We start from the raw sequence: 12,102 nt of genomic DNA, 5'->3' as shown, positions 1-12,102 counted from the left end.
CAACATGATTCCTTCTAGCTCCATCCATTTCCCTGCAAATGCCATTATTTTGTCATTTCTAATGGCTGCATAATATTCCATTGTGTATATATACCACAATTTTTGGATCCATTCATCTGTGGTGGGGCATCTGGGTTGTTTCCATATCCTAGCTATTGTGAACAGTGCTGCAATAAACATGGAGGTGCATGTGTCCTTGTATATTGTTCCTGTTGTTCAGGGTAGATGCCTAGAAGTGGTATGACTGGGTCGTAAGGGAGTTAATGACACATTTTAAATGTTATGTATAGACTTGGATTCCTTTTCTAAAGACTTGAGCTGCTTAACTATTGGCTCGATTTCCTTCATCATTTTCATACTTAATTTTAAATCTTCCTGGAGTTTAAGTTTATGTTTGCCCATTAAAGAAATGATTATGTCATTTCACTCTAGTTTGCAGTTTACCTTTTTGAAGAGATGCAATGTCTGGAGCTATTAATTCACTGAAAATCACGTTTCAGACTGCCCAAGCTTGGTAATTACAATGATAATACCATATACACTGAAGAAAAAAAAATGAAAAGCAAATATGGGGGCCATGATATCTCTCATGTAAACATGTAAGTTGTTATCATAATGATGTTAAGTTGTATCATAATAGGCTTTTCAAGTCAGATGAGACTAGTCCTCAAATATTCTTTTCTTGTTTAATGAGCTTTGAATGATTTTCACACACTATTAATAATTAGAGTCCATTTACATCTTAGGATTTTTTTTGGGGGGGGGTCCGGTTGTGAGGCCTGAACTCTGGGCCTGGGTGCTGTCCCTCAGCTCTTCAGTTCAAGGCTAGTGCTCTACCACTTGAGCCACAGTGCCACTTCCGGCTTTTTTTTTTCTGCTTATGTGGTGCTGAGGAATCGAACCCAGGGCCTCACGCATGCAAGGTAAGTGCTCTACCACTGAGCCACCTTCCCAGCCCCACGTCTTAGGATTTTGATGTCTGTCTGGAAGTATGTAGTCAAGGATGTGTTTCCACCCTCCCATTATAATTTCTGTGCTTGTTCTGTCACAATGAAGTAGACTGTTCATTGGAAAGGAATCAACTACTTACAGTTTACTTTTAAACAGATTTGTTTTAAATAGATTATTATCTAGTATTTAAAATCATTTATCTGAACTGTCAATTTACTGTTGCTTTTCCCTTTACAGATATTCCCCAGATGTCTTCTGGTAATGACCAGGTTTCTATACCCATGTCTCAGAGAAACACAAATGGTCTTACCGGAATGACCTCCTATGACATGAAGACAGTTACTGAAGGGGCTGTGTTGAGTTTTCATAACATCAGCTATCAAGTGAAAGTGAAGAGTGGCTTCCTCTTTGGCCGGAAAACAGTTCAGAAAGTAATACTATCAAATATCAAGTAGGTACACAAACTTTTTTTCAAAACATTAATTAAAGGAATTATATTATATCATTTATATACACACATATAATGTACCTTGAGTGTATTTACTTGTCTATATTATTCCTTAATCCTTTTCTACTCTCTCCCATTTTTATAACAGCTGTGATAAGTTTCATTATGCTATTTTCATACATATGTAAAATATACTATCATATTTCGTGCATGAACTTGTTAACTGCTTTATTGACATGGTGAATTTCAAGGATTTTGCATATTACTAGTAAGCTGTTGTGAATGTCTTTATATATGTATATATATACATACATATACATACATACACATATACACACATGCTTTTCTTTCTTTTGTTTAAACTAGATTGGATCACTTCTGTATGTTTTATGTGTATGTTTTAACTTTCAAAGGATCTGCCAAACTATTTTTTGATAAGAACTGTACCACTTGCATCTACTTTGTGGGGGAAGGGAGACCTGAACAATTAATGTGTCACTTTGTTTCTCTTGGGTAAGTCTTGCCTTTTGGCCTGGCTGGATGATTTACTGCTTTTTGATTACAGGGATATAGTTGTAACCTGAGGTTTCATTTTCCCATCTGGAAGAGACCATATAGACCATATATACCTCCAGATCCATGCGTGTTTTAGAAACTTGGACATTGTTGACTCTTTGTATTCTAGCAGCAAGGGTGTTTAAATGATAGTATATTGTGTAAATGATAGTATAATGGGGTGGTTTGTAGTCTGAACCAATTAATACTTTTCTTCCATTATAAAAACAAAAAAATTTCCATACAAGAAAACTGTACTTTAGCTGAAGTTATGCAACCAAAGAGAAAAATGGTAAGGATTTAGAATCCAATTGAATGTAGTCAACTCTACTGTAAAAGCATCAGGTAATTATGATTTGTATTTTTTTCCTTCTGCAACAAATTCCATTCAGGGCATAATGTTGAATGGGTCCTAGAGCAAGGAAAGAGATGAACGTAGAACCTACCTAATACCAGGTAGACTCTAGTAGTTCAGAGATGTCACTACAGTTCATGCTTTTATGATTCCCAAAGAATTTATACTTCTCTATGGTATCAGGAAGAAATTTGCATCAAGCAGCATAATGTAAGTGTTTTATTTGTTGAATGACAGAAAATAATTATTCCTAGGCAAAGCCAGAAAGTTCTTTTGACTATAAAGCTTAGGAATTGGTTTATAAAAGTGTCCCTTGACTCAGTGTGGCTGCAGACCTATATGGAATCAGATCACCCTCCTGTTTCCTTGATGCTTTGTAAGGAGCTATTGTCTTTTCTTCCTAGAAAGAAACTTGGCAGGTCAGAAATGGCCTCGTTTTTTCACAGAGTAAGGCAATGTGAAAGCAGGATAGAACATTACTGGGTGTCGATGGGAGAGAAATGATAAGATCTTGAGACTGACATGGGCCAGAGTCCTGTGCAGGATTAGAACTCTGCCTACACAGTAACACCTACTATCATATGCCTGTTACTTTTGTCTCGATTTTGCTAGTTAAGGACTCTTTATTTTTTATTTATTTTTTTGGGTCCGGTCGTGGGGCCTGAACTCTGGGCCTGGGCGCTATCCCTCAGCTCTTCAGCTCAAGGCCAGCACTCTACCACTTGAGCCATAGCGCCACTTCTGGCTCTCTCTCTCTCTTTTTTTTTTTGCTTATGTGGTGCTGAGAAATCGAACACAGGGCCTCAGGCATGCAAGGCAAGCACTCTACCACTGAGCCATCTTCCCAGCCCCTTAAGGACTCTTTATTGAAGAATAAGAATTAGGATGGTGGATGCAAAGCTTGTGTGTGTGTGTGTGTGTGTGTGTGTGTGTGTGTGTGTGTGTGTGTGTCCACACTGTCCTCAGGCTTGAACTCAGGGCCTGGGCACTGTCCTCCCTCAGCTTTTTGCTCAAGGTTACTTACCATTCTATTACTCAAACCACAGCTCCACTTCTGGCCTTCTGATATTCAATTGGAGATAGAGTCTCAGGACTTTCCTACCTGGACTGGTTTTTGAACCTCAGATCAATCCTGAGTAGCTCCTGAGTAGCTTGAATTGCAGGTGCAAGCCATCAGCACCTGGCAAAGCTTTTTATCTTTTGCTGTCTGCTTAAGCAGGGTAACTTAATGAAGCACAGACAAACCTTTTGTAACTCATAGTAATCAATAAAACAATGGTAATCTCAGCTGAAAGAGGTGGAAAGTAACATAATTTGAATGTGGGCCAGTTGATTAGATGTAAAAATGCATATTGTGTGAGGACACATTTTTTCAGCTTCTTATTGTTATTGTAAAGGCGATATACAAAGATTTGAGTGTAGTTACATAAATCAGGTAAATAGTATATTATTTGGACAATGTCACCCTTTCCCTAGCACTCTCCCAGTTTTTCCTTTCTATCCCCAACCCACAAGTTGTATAGTTCATTTTCAACATAGTGTCTGGTGAGTACTGGTGCTGTATTTGTTCACCCTTTGTCCCTCCATTTCTGTGCCCTCAGTTACATCCCAAAGATAGGTAAGTAAAGAAACAAGGCAAAAAGATAAAACAGCAACAAGTTCGTGAAGTTGATAAATATTATTTTAGATGATGAGATGAACATAGAGGACACTTTTTTTTTTATTATTTTTTGGTCGGTCGTGGGACTTGGGCGCTGTCCCTCAGTTCTTCAGCTCAAGGCGAGCACTCTACCACTTGAGCTACAGCGCCACTTCCAGTTTTCTGGTGGTTTATTGGAGATAAGAGTTTCACGGACTTTCCTGCCCAGGCTTGCTTTGAACCGTGATCCTCAGATCTCAGCCTCCTGAGTAGCTAGGATTACAGGCGTGAGCCACCGGAGCCCGGCTAGGACACATTTTTTTGAATGTGGTACTGAGATTGCCTTCAAGGCCTTGGTCATACTAGGCAAGTGCTGTAGCACTGAGAAGCTTTTCTTGCTACTTTCAAGTTGAGAGAATAGTGATGAGATACACCAAATGTCTCCTGTGCTCAGAGCTTCACAGTATTTATGGTTGAATGATGGCATCTTAGCAAAGAAGAAGGCTTTCCTAGACTCATAAAAACTAGACTAATCTTGCAATTCTGTTTTTTTTTATAATTGGAAAGACACCAAGGGTTGGTATTCATGCTTACTCACATTTCTTTGTGAGTATACATAGGAACATCATCCTTTGTTTTTTCTATGTTAGTCCTCGTCTTGAACTTAGGGCCTGGTAATTGTCCCTGAACATCTTTTGGTCAAAGCTCTACCACTTGAGCCACAGCCCCCACTTCTGACTTTTGTAGTTTAGTGGATATAAGAGTCTCACAGACTTTCCTGCCCAGGTTAACTTTGAACCATGTTCTTCAGATCTTAGCCTCCTGATTAGCTAGGATTATAGGTGTGAGCAACCAGTTCCTGCAAAAGAACTAGGAATTGTTAGGTGTTACCTATAATCTAAAGTCTTCTTTTGTGTGCCAGTTCTAGGGCTTGAACTCAGAGCCTGAGTGCTATCCCTGAGCTTTTTATGCACAAGGCTAGTGCTCTGCCACTTTGAGCCACAGCACCATTTCCTCATGATCCTTTTTTGACTACACCAATTTCAGTTTTTCTCTGATCTTTGGGATCTAAATTAGAGTTCCTATGGTGTGGGAAGGGGTGCTGTCATTATCTTCCTTGGGTTTGATAGCATATCACCATTTAGATCAACACCTATATTAATAAAATGTTGAAGAGAATTAAGAATGATAAAAACAGAAAATCATCCTTGGCAACTTTCCTAGTGATAGAAGATTCAGATAGATAAAAGTCATAAAATATTGAAAAGAATTTTGACTTTTATCTATCTGAATCTTCTATCACTAGGACAGTTGCCAAGGATGATTTTCTGTTTTTATCATTCTTAATTTGCATTTCTCAGTGAGAAGTTTCATTTATCATCTATTTGATTTGCTGTATAGATTTGTGTATTTATATTTCATTCAATTGCATTCAGAAGTAATATATTACTATTATTTATCTCTATACTTGTATTTTCCTGATGAAGAGTGAAAGGATTTTCAAGGTGAGTCCCTCATTCATTTGATTTACCCTCATCCTTCAGTATTTCCTTTGCTTAGGAAGAAGTTCCAGACATTATATTTAACCTGCTTCGGATCTAGAATCAAGTGCTGTTTATTTTTTGGAGTATGTATTTAGAAACCAAGGTCTGGGTGTTGAGAATGATCATTGCTAAACCAGGTGCTGAGGACTCACCTCTAAAATCTTAGTTATTCAGGATGCTGAGATCTGAGGATATGTTTGAAGCCAGCCCAGGTGGAAAAGTACATTAGACTCTTATCTACAAGTAACCAGAAAAAAGTCAAAAGTGGAGGTGTGACTTGAGTGGTAGAGCACCAGGCTTAAGCAAAAAAGCTAAACAAGCATGTGAGGCCTGAGTTCAAGTCCCAGTACCAGTACAGCAGAAGAAAAAGGAGGAAAAGAGGAGGAAGAGGGAGGATAGTGAGAGAGGAGGAGGAGGAAAGGAAGGAAGGAAGGAAGGAAGGAAGGAAGGAAGGAAGGAAGGAGAATGCTCTTACTGTTAGAATTCCATTACTTTGAGGCTTCTCAATGGAAAGAACTAGGAAATATATTTTCCATCTAACTTTCTTTAGCTGCCTCTATATAGATTTAAACTCTTGACATCTCATTAATGCATGAATTCAAATCCAACACTTTGGATTCTTCCACATTTCCATGTTTGGGAAAGACCTGGATGTCATTAGTCTTAATGTACTTACTACTTTGCTCAAGTTTTCTTCTTTCTTAATGTAAGCATGTGTCTAGTATGGAGGCTCCTCTCATCCTCCATCCTTGAATTGTGGTCTGTATTCTTGGGTCATGCAGTGGCTTTGTCTCTCCCCAGAACTCCCATAACCTCCCTACTGGAAAAGGAAAGGAGGGGGATCAGCCTAATAAATATGATTGACACATTATTGGAACCAAAAATAACAAATAAGAACATAACTCAGTTTTTTCCCATTCACCATGTATAAATTTTGAATAAGTTATTTTTTTAATTACCTCACTTTTTATTTTCAAGACTAGGACTTGGACTCTTAATCTGATGCTTTTACTTATTGGCTAGTGCACTACCACCTGAGCCACATCTTCAACCTCTGATTTTATTTCTAAGTGACACATAAAGACATAAATAATGGACACATCGTTCCCATGGTTTCCCTTATTTGCAATAACTAGTACATGTGTAGGACAAGCAGAAAAGGCCAAAAGCTATGTACATATGACCATATAAGATGATGTTAAGTGAAATGAACCCCAAGATAGGGACACAAATATCTTTTTTCTTGCTTGCTATTGTGGCTAATGTATTTATAATGTACCATGTGATTTTTTTTGTTTTGTATGTTCCTCCCCCACTGTATAACCCCTGTTTTCAAAAGATACCTTGCATCTTGTATATATACTTCTCTAATTCAGGGAGGGGAAGGAAAAAAACAAAATGCATAAATAAGGATACAACATCAAGTACAGTGACAACAGGGGTTATACCATGGGGGAGGGACATACAAAGCAACAAAAAAATCACGTGGTACATTATAAAGTACATTAGAAACAATAGCAAGCAAGAAAAAAACACACTTGATGTTGGTATAATTTGAGGAGTGGAAAGGGAAAAACAAATTGTTTAAATAGGGATACAGGTTGACCAGTTGTAACAATGAGATGTACAAGATACAGGTTGACCAATTGGCAGCAACGAGATATACAAGACGCTGTCGAAAAATGAACTTTACAATTTAGGCGAGGGGGTAGAGGGAGTATAGCTGTGGAGGTGGGAGGGAAGGGATGATAGGGGGAAACAAAGGAGGAGGCAACAATGCTCAATAGGAAATGTACTCATTACCTTACTCAAGTAACTGTAACCCCTCTGTACAGCATTTTAACAATAAAAAAGAAAGAAAAAGTGGACACATCAATGGCTTATTTCCTAATTCTTGGCTTTTTAAAATTAAAAAAAATGTCTTTTATGTAGAACGACGTAGATCTTTATATATATGATGAATTTCAGTGCCTGGCTTTGGCTATGACACTAGCAGTACACATAGGTCACTTGTTCACAAGTCTTGTTGTTTAAAGGGAAATTCAGAAAACAAGAGCACTTTTACTACATTGCTCTGCATGATAGAAAGATTCAAAGCCACAGCTCAAGTGGAGGGCTTGGCAAATAGAGACTGAAAATTGAGGACCTTGTACAATGATGTGTGTAGGGAGGTAGGCCATGCTCCAAGAACAAGCTTCTGTACACATAAACAAAACAAGACTGAAGGTTTATTATCCACTCAAATGTAATAGAAGTGACATGGTTTGATTTCATTAATTCATGTTCAGTGAGGTGCTTGTCCTCAGAAGGAAGCAGCAGGAAGTGGTCTCATTATGGAATGTTCTTGGCAATATTTCACATTATAATAGCAATGAGATACATGCAAGTATTTTAAAGCAATAAACAAAAGTTGAGAAGAGCTTGTGAGGGATGGCAGAAGAGCAGATGGTGGGGAGAGAAGGTAATGTGGACTGTTGACTCTTATAAAGAATCTGATCATAAATATTTTCAGCTTATTGGTTCATATATTACATTACAATTACACTTTGTCCTTGTACCATAAAGACATCTTCAGACACTACATAAACCAATGAGCATGACTCTTTTCCAATCACACCATTCAAATAGAGAACTGGTGACCAGCTGCAGTATGCTGATCCCAGAAGCAGAGTGAGAACTTCACAAAGGCCAGGACTTTGATTTTTTTTTCCATTTCTTAACTGCTTTCTTTATTCTCTGCCTTATCTCATGTTCTGTAAGAGTGTCTTGTGTGCACATAGTTGGTGCTTAATCATTGTGCTCAGTGAATGGAGTTGTGATTAGACACTGCTCCAGATGGGAATTCTTGCATTTATGGTACATCAATATTGTGTTCTGTAATGTTGGAATTTAGTGTCAATGCCAGCCAGAGTCAAGTACCTTTCTTGACACAATCATTTCCAGTTTTGGGTTAAACATTCCAAATTGCTTGGTCTTTATATGAGTAGATCTTTTTAAAATCTGGAAAGGTTTTCTGTCAAGAAATCCTTAGACACTAGGGAGCTATTAATAAATAAATGCATCACAAGCTACAGTTAGAGTTACTTACCCAATCATTGGTGTATTCTTACATTAGACAAAAGAGGAGGAGCATAACAGATGGTGCAGGGTGGGGGGAAGAGGAGGGGAGGATTGGATGGAGAGGGGGGAATTGGAAAGGATGGGAAAGGGAAATAAAGGAGGAGGCTATGATGCTTGATAAGAAATGTACTCATCTTGCCCATGTACAGTATTTTCACATTAAAAAATGTACATCATAATGAGAAAAAAACATTAACATAAGGTATAGTTTGTATACATGGTGATAATTGACTCCCTCATTAGGGAGTAGAGGGGAACAATAAACATTTTAACCTTGGCACAGACATTCATCTTATTTCCAAGGTCTTAAGCTTATAGTGTCCAAAACAGCTCTAACTTAGACTTAGGGTAGTAATTTATCCTTCTGTTTTGCTTTGACTGTTTGGCTTTCTGGGGTCCAGTTCTCAGCTTTCTGAGTGCTATTAAGGTGGCATTCCAACCTCTTAACCCTTTCCTGGTCTCACAGCTTGGCTCTACACACAACCAACCAAAAAAGAAAAAAGAAAAAGAAGGAATAATCTTTTCTGGGGCTGCATATTTTGCCTTTCTAACTGGTAAGACAATTTTCTGGAATGCCAAACAATGCAGCTCTTTCATCCTCTAGAGTGCTTCATGCAAGCCTTAGGGTTTCTAACTTAAGATGTCTTGAATTTTGGTGTGATTTTATGAACATTATTTCTGCTATGTTCTACAAGTAATGATTTATTGTGTCAAAGTGAAGTACCAAGTGAAGTGGTTTGAACACACTGGTCATCAATGGTATTCAAATGCTGATGAACACTTCAACTGGTGTTAGGAGATACTATACTTTTATCAGTCAACAATTCTTTGTTACTCATCAAGACTTGGTACATTTTGCTGTTTACAAGTTTATCCATATTCTTGGGTGCATTCAGTGAAGATGCTAAATTTTGAAGCTTTCTGTAGGGTGGAATAATAGATCAGTCTGTTTTCATGTTTGCAGTGGGATCATGAAGCCTGGCCTCAATGCCATTCTGGGACCCACAGGTGGAGGCAAATCATCGTGAGTATCACAGAATTATTCGTCTTTGCTCACTTGCAATCTACTTTTAAAGACTGCTTTATCATGAATGGGATTGCCTGAGCATTTGCTATGGTTGTGGGGTATGGGCCTGGGAACTGGGGAGGCTGTGCAGTTGGGCTGCCTTGTGGTTGTTTCCCAAGCACCAGGAAGTCATATTAGGTCAGCTTCACGAATGGCACATGCTAAAGGAGTTGGAATTTAATGTTGGCCTATATTATGAGCTAATGGGGAGGACAAAAAGATTGATATTTAAAATCAACGGAATGGAGCATAGTTCAAGATTTAATTCAAGGCATGAGTTTAAATGAGAAAGCACATTGCCTATAATCCTAGCTACTCAGGAGGCTGATTGCTGAGGATTATGGCTTGAAACCAGCCTGGATAAAAAGTTCTTGAGACTCTTATCTCCACTTAACTACCAAAAAGAAAGGTTGGAAACAATAGCAAGAAAGAAAAAACCACTTGTGTCCCTATCTTGGGGTTCATTTCACTTAACTTCATTTTATATGGTCCTATGTACATAGCTTTTGACCTTTTCAACTTGTCCCAGACATATACTAGTTATTGCAAATAAGGGAAAACATGGGACCTATGTCTCTTTGGGCCTGACTTTCTTCACTTAATATAATTTTTTCCAAGTCTTTCCGTTTCCTAACAAATGGGACAATGTCATTTTTTCTGATGGAGGCATAGAATTACACACACACACACACACACACACACACACTATATATATATATATATATATATATATATAGTGTGATATATATATATGTATATATCACATTTTCTTGATCCATTCATCTACTGAGGGCCATCTGGGTTGCTTCCATATCTTAGCTATGGTAAATAATGCTTTAATAAATGTAGTTGTGCTGGTAACCTTAGTATGGTCTTGTTTGTGATCATTTGGGTAAATACCCAAAAGTGGGATTGCTGGGTTATAGGTGAGCTCTATGTGGAGTCTTTTGAGGAACCTCCATACTGCTTTCCAAAGTAATTGAACAAGTTTACACTCCTACCAACAATAAGGTACCATGTGATTTTTTTGTTGTTTTGTATGTTCCTCCCCCCACGGTATAATCCCTGTTTTCACTGTATTTGAAGTCAGTATAATTTGGGGAGGGGAAAGGAAAAAACAAGATGTTTAAATAGAATACAGGTTGACCCATTGTAACAATGAGATGTACAAGACACTATGTTGAAAAACGAACTTTACAATTTGGCGGGGGAGTGTAGTTGTGGAGGTGGGAGGGAAGGGATGTTAGGGGAAAAACAAAGGAGGAGGCAACAATGCTTGATAAGAAATGTACACCTTAATTCCCTTGCTCATGTAACTGTAACCCCTCTGTACAGTATTTTCACAATAAAAATCTTACTTTAAAAAAAAAGAAAGGTTGAAAGTGGAGCTGTAGATCAAGTTGTAGAGTGCTAGACTTGAGTAAAAAAAAGTTCAGGGATAGTTCCCACGTCCGGAGTTCAAGCCCCAGGACCAGCACAAAATGAAACAACAAAAAAAAATAGCACCTTATCAGGATTGACAGCTGGGAGGATCTGACAGCAGGAAGAATTGCTTGGGAGGCCTATGATACATCAGCCTGTGTCCTTGTTTTCATATTTGGGGGCTTTCTTGTAGCATATAATGAAAAGGAAGCTGAGAATTTGTATTATGTATCTATATATATAGACACATAATATACACATATATACACATATATATTATGTATATATATATTATGTGTATATATATATACACACACATATATATATACACATACATAGGTATATGTACATATGTATGATATATACACCAAACTTTATACATATTAAAGTTACACAAACATACATGCACACACACACTTGTGTCATTTTAGTTAAGCCATAGATTTCTTGGCTAGTTAATTTTTTAATATTAGCAGAATTTAGCTTCAGAGTAGTTGAAGGATATGACCTAGGGATATGGTAAGCAAAAGAGCCACACAACATATATATTTTCTTCTAGGTTGCTAGATATATTAGCTGCAAGGAAAGACCCACATGGATTGTCTGGAGAAGTTCTGATAAATGGAGCACCTCGACCTGCCAATTTCAAATGTAATTCAGGTTATGTGGTACAGGTAAGTATGAGCAGATATGGATTTTAGGTTTCCTCTATTGCTTTGTTGGCACATGCCTTGGCTTATAGTTTAGTGTGCTTCTAGTTGATTGTGTAACCAGCTCATTGATCCAGGTTTCTCTATACCAGCGTTTCCTAATCTCCATAGATGAGGCTGGAATTAATGGACAGGCAGAGAGGACCTAGAATATGACTCTGTGGACTAGAGGCACCAGCTCTAGCTGGCTATTTTTGCTGTTTTTCTTTGTTTTTGTTTTTGGTGAAGGCCCTGGGCTTGAACTCAGGGCTTGGGCACTGTGCTGTAGTGTTCAATGCTAATACTCTACCAC

General features: G+C 38.0%; 1 protein-coding gene across 2 annotated transcripts in view; it reads left to right on the top strand.

The window, feature by feature from the left end:
* Window positions 1–12,102, top strand: part of Abcg2 (ATP-binding cassette, sub-family G (WHITE), member 2 (Junior blood group)) — a 106,565-nt gene that overhangs the window by 69,133 nt on the left and 25,330 nt on the right. For both annotated transcript variants that reach the window (XM_013029823.1, XM_013029824.1), the window contains exons 2-4: window positions 1,189–1,402; window positions 9,577–9,636; window positions 11,660–11,774. In XM_013029823.1, the coding sequence (XP_012885277.1) occupies window positions 1,200–1,402; window positions 9,577–9,636; window positions 11,660–11,774 (378 nt within the window). In that variant the 5' untranslated portion in view covers window positions 1,189–1,199. The remainder of the gene's footprint in view (window positions 1–1,188; window positions 1,403–9,576; window positions 9,637–11,659; window positions 11,775–12,102) is intronic.

This window comes from Dipodomys ordii, unplaced genomic scaffold, assembly GCF_000151885.1.
Source record: "Dipodomys ordii isolate 6190 unplaced genomic scaffold, Dord_2.0 Scaffold123, whole genome shotgun sequence".
NCBI classification, from domain to species: domain Eukaryota; kingdom Metazoa; phylum Chordata; class Mammalia; order Rodentia; family Heteromyidae; genus Dipodomys; species Dipodomys ordii.
Note: the sequence above shows the minus strand (reverse complement) of the source record. Positions and strands in the feature narration are given on the sequence as shown.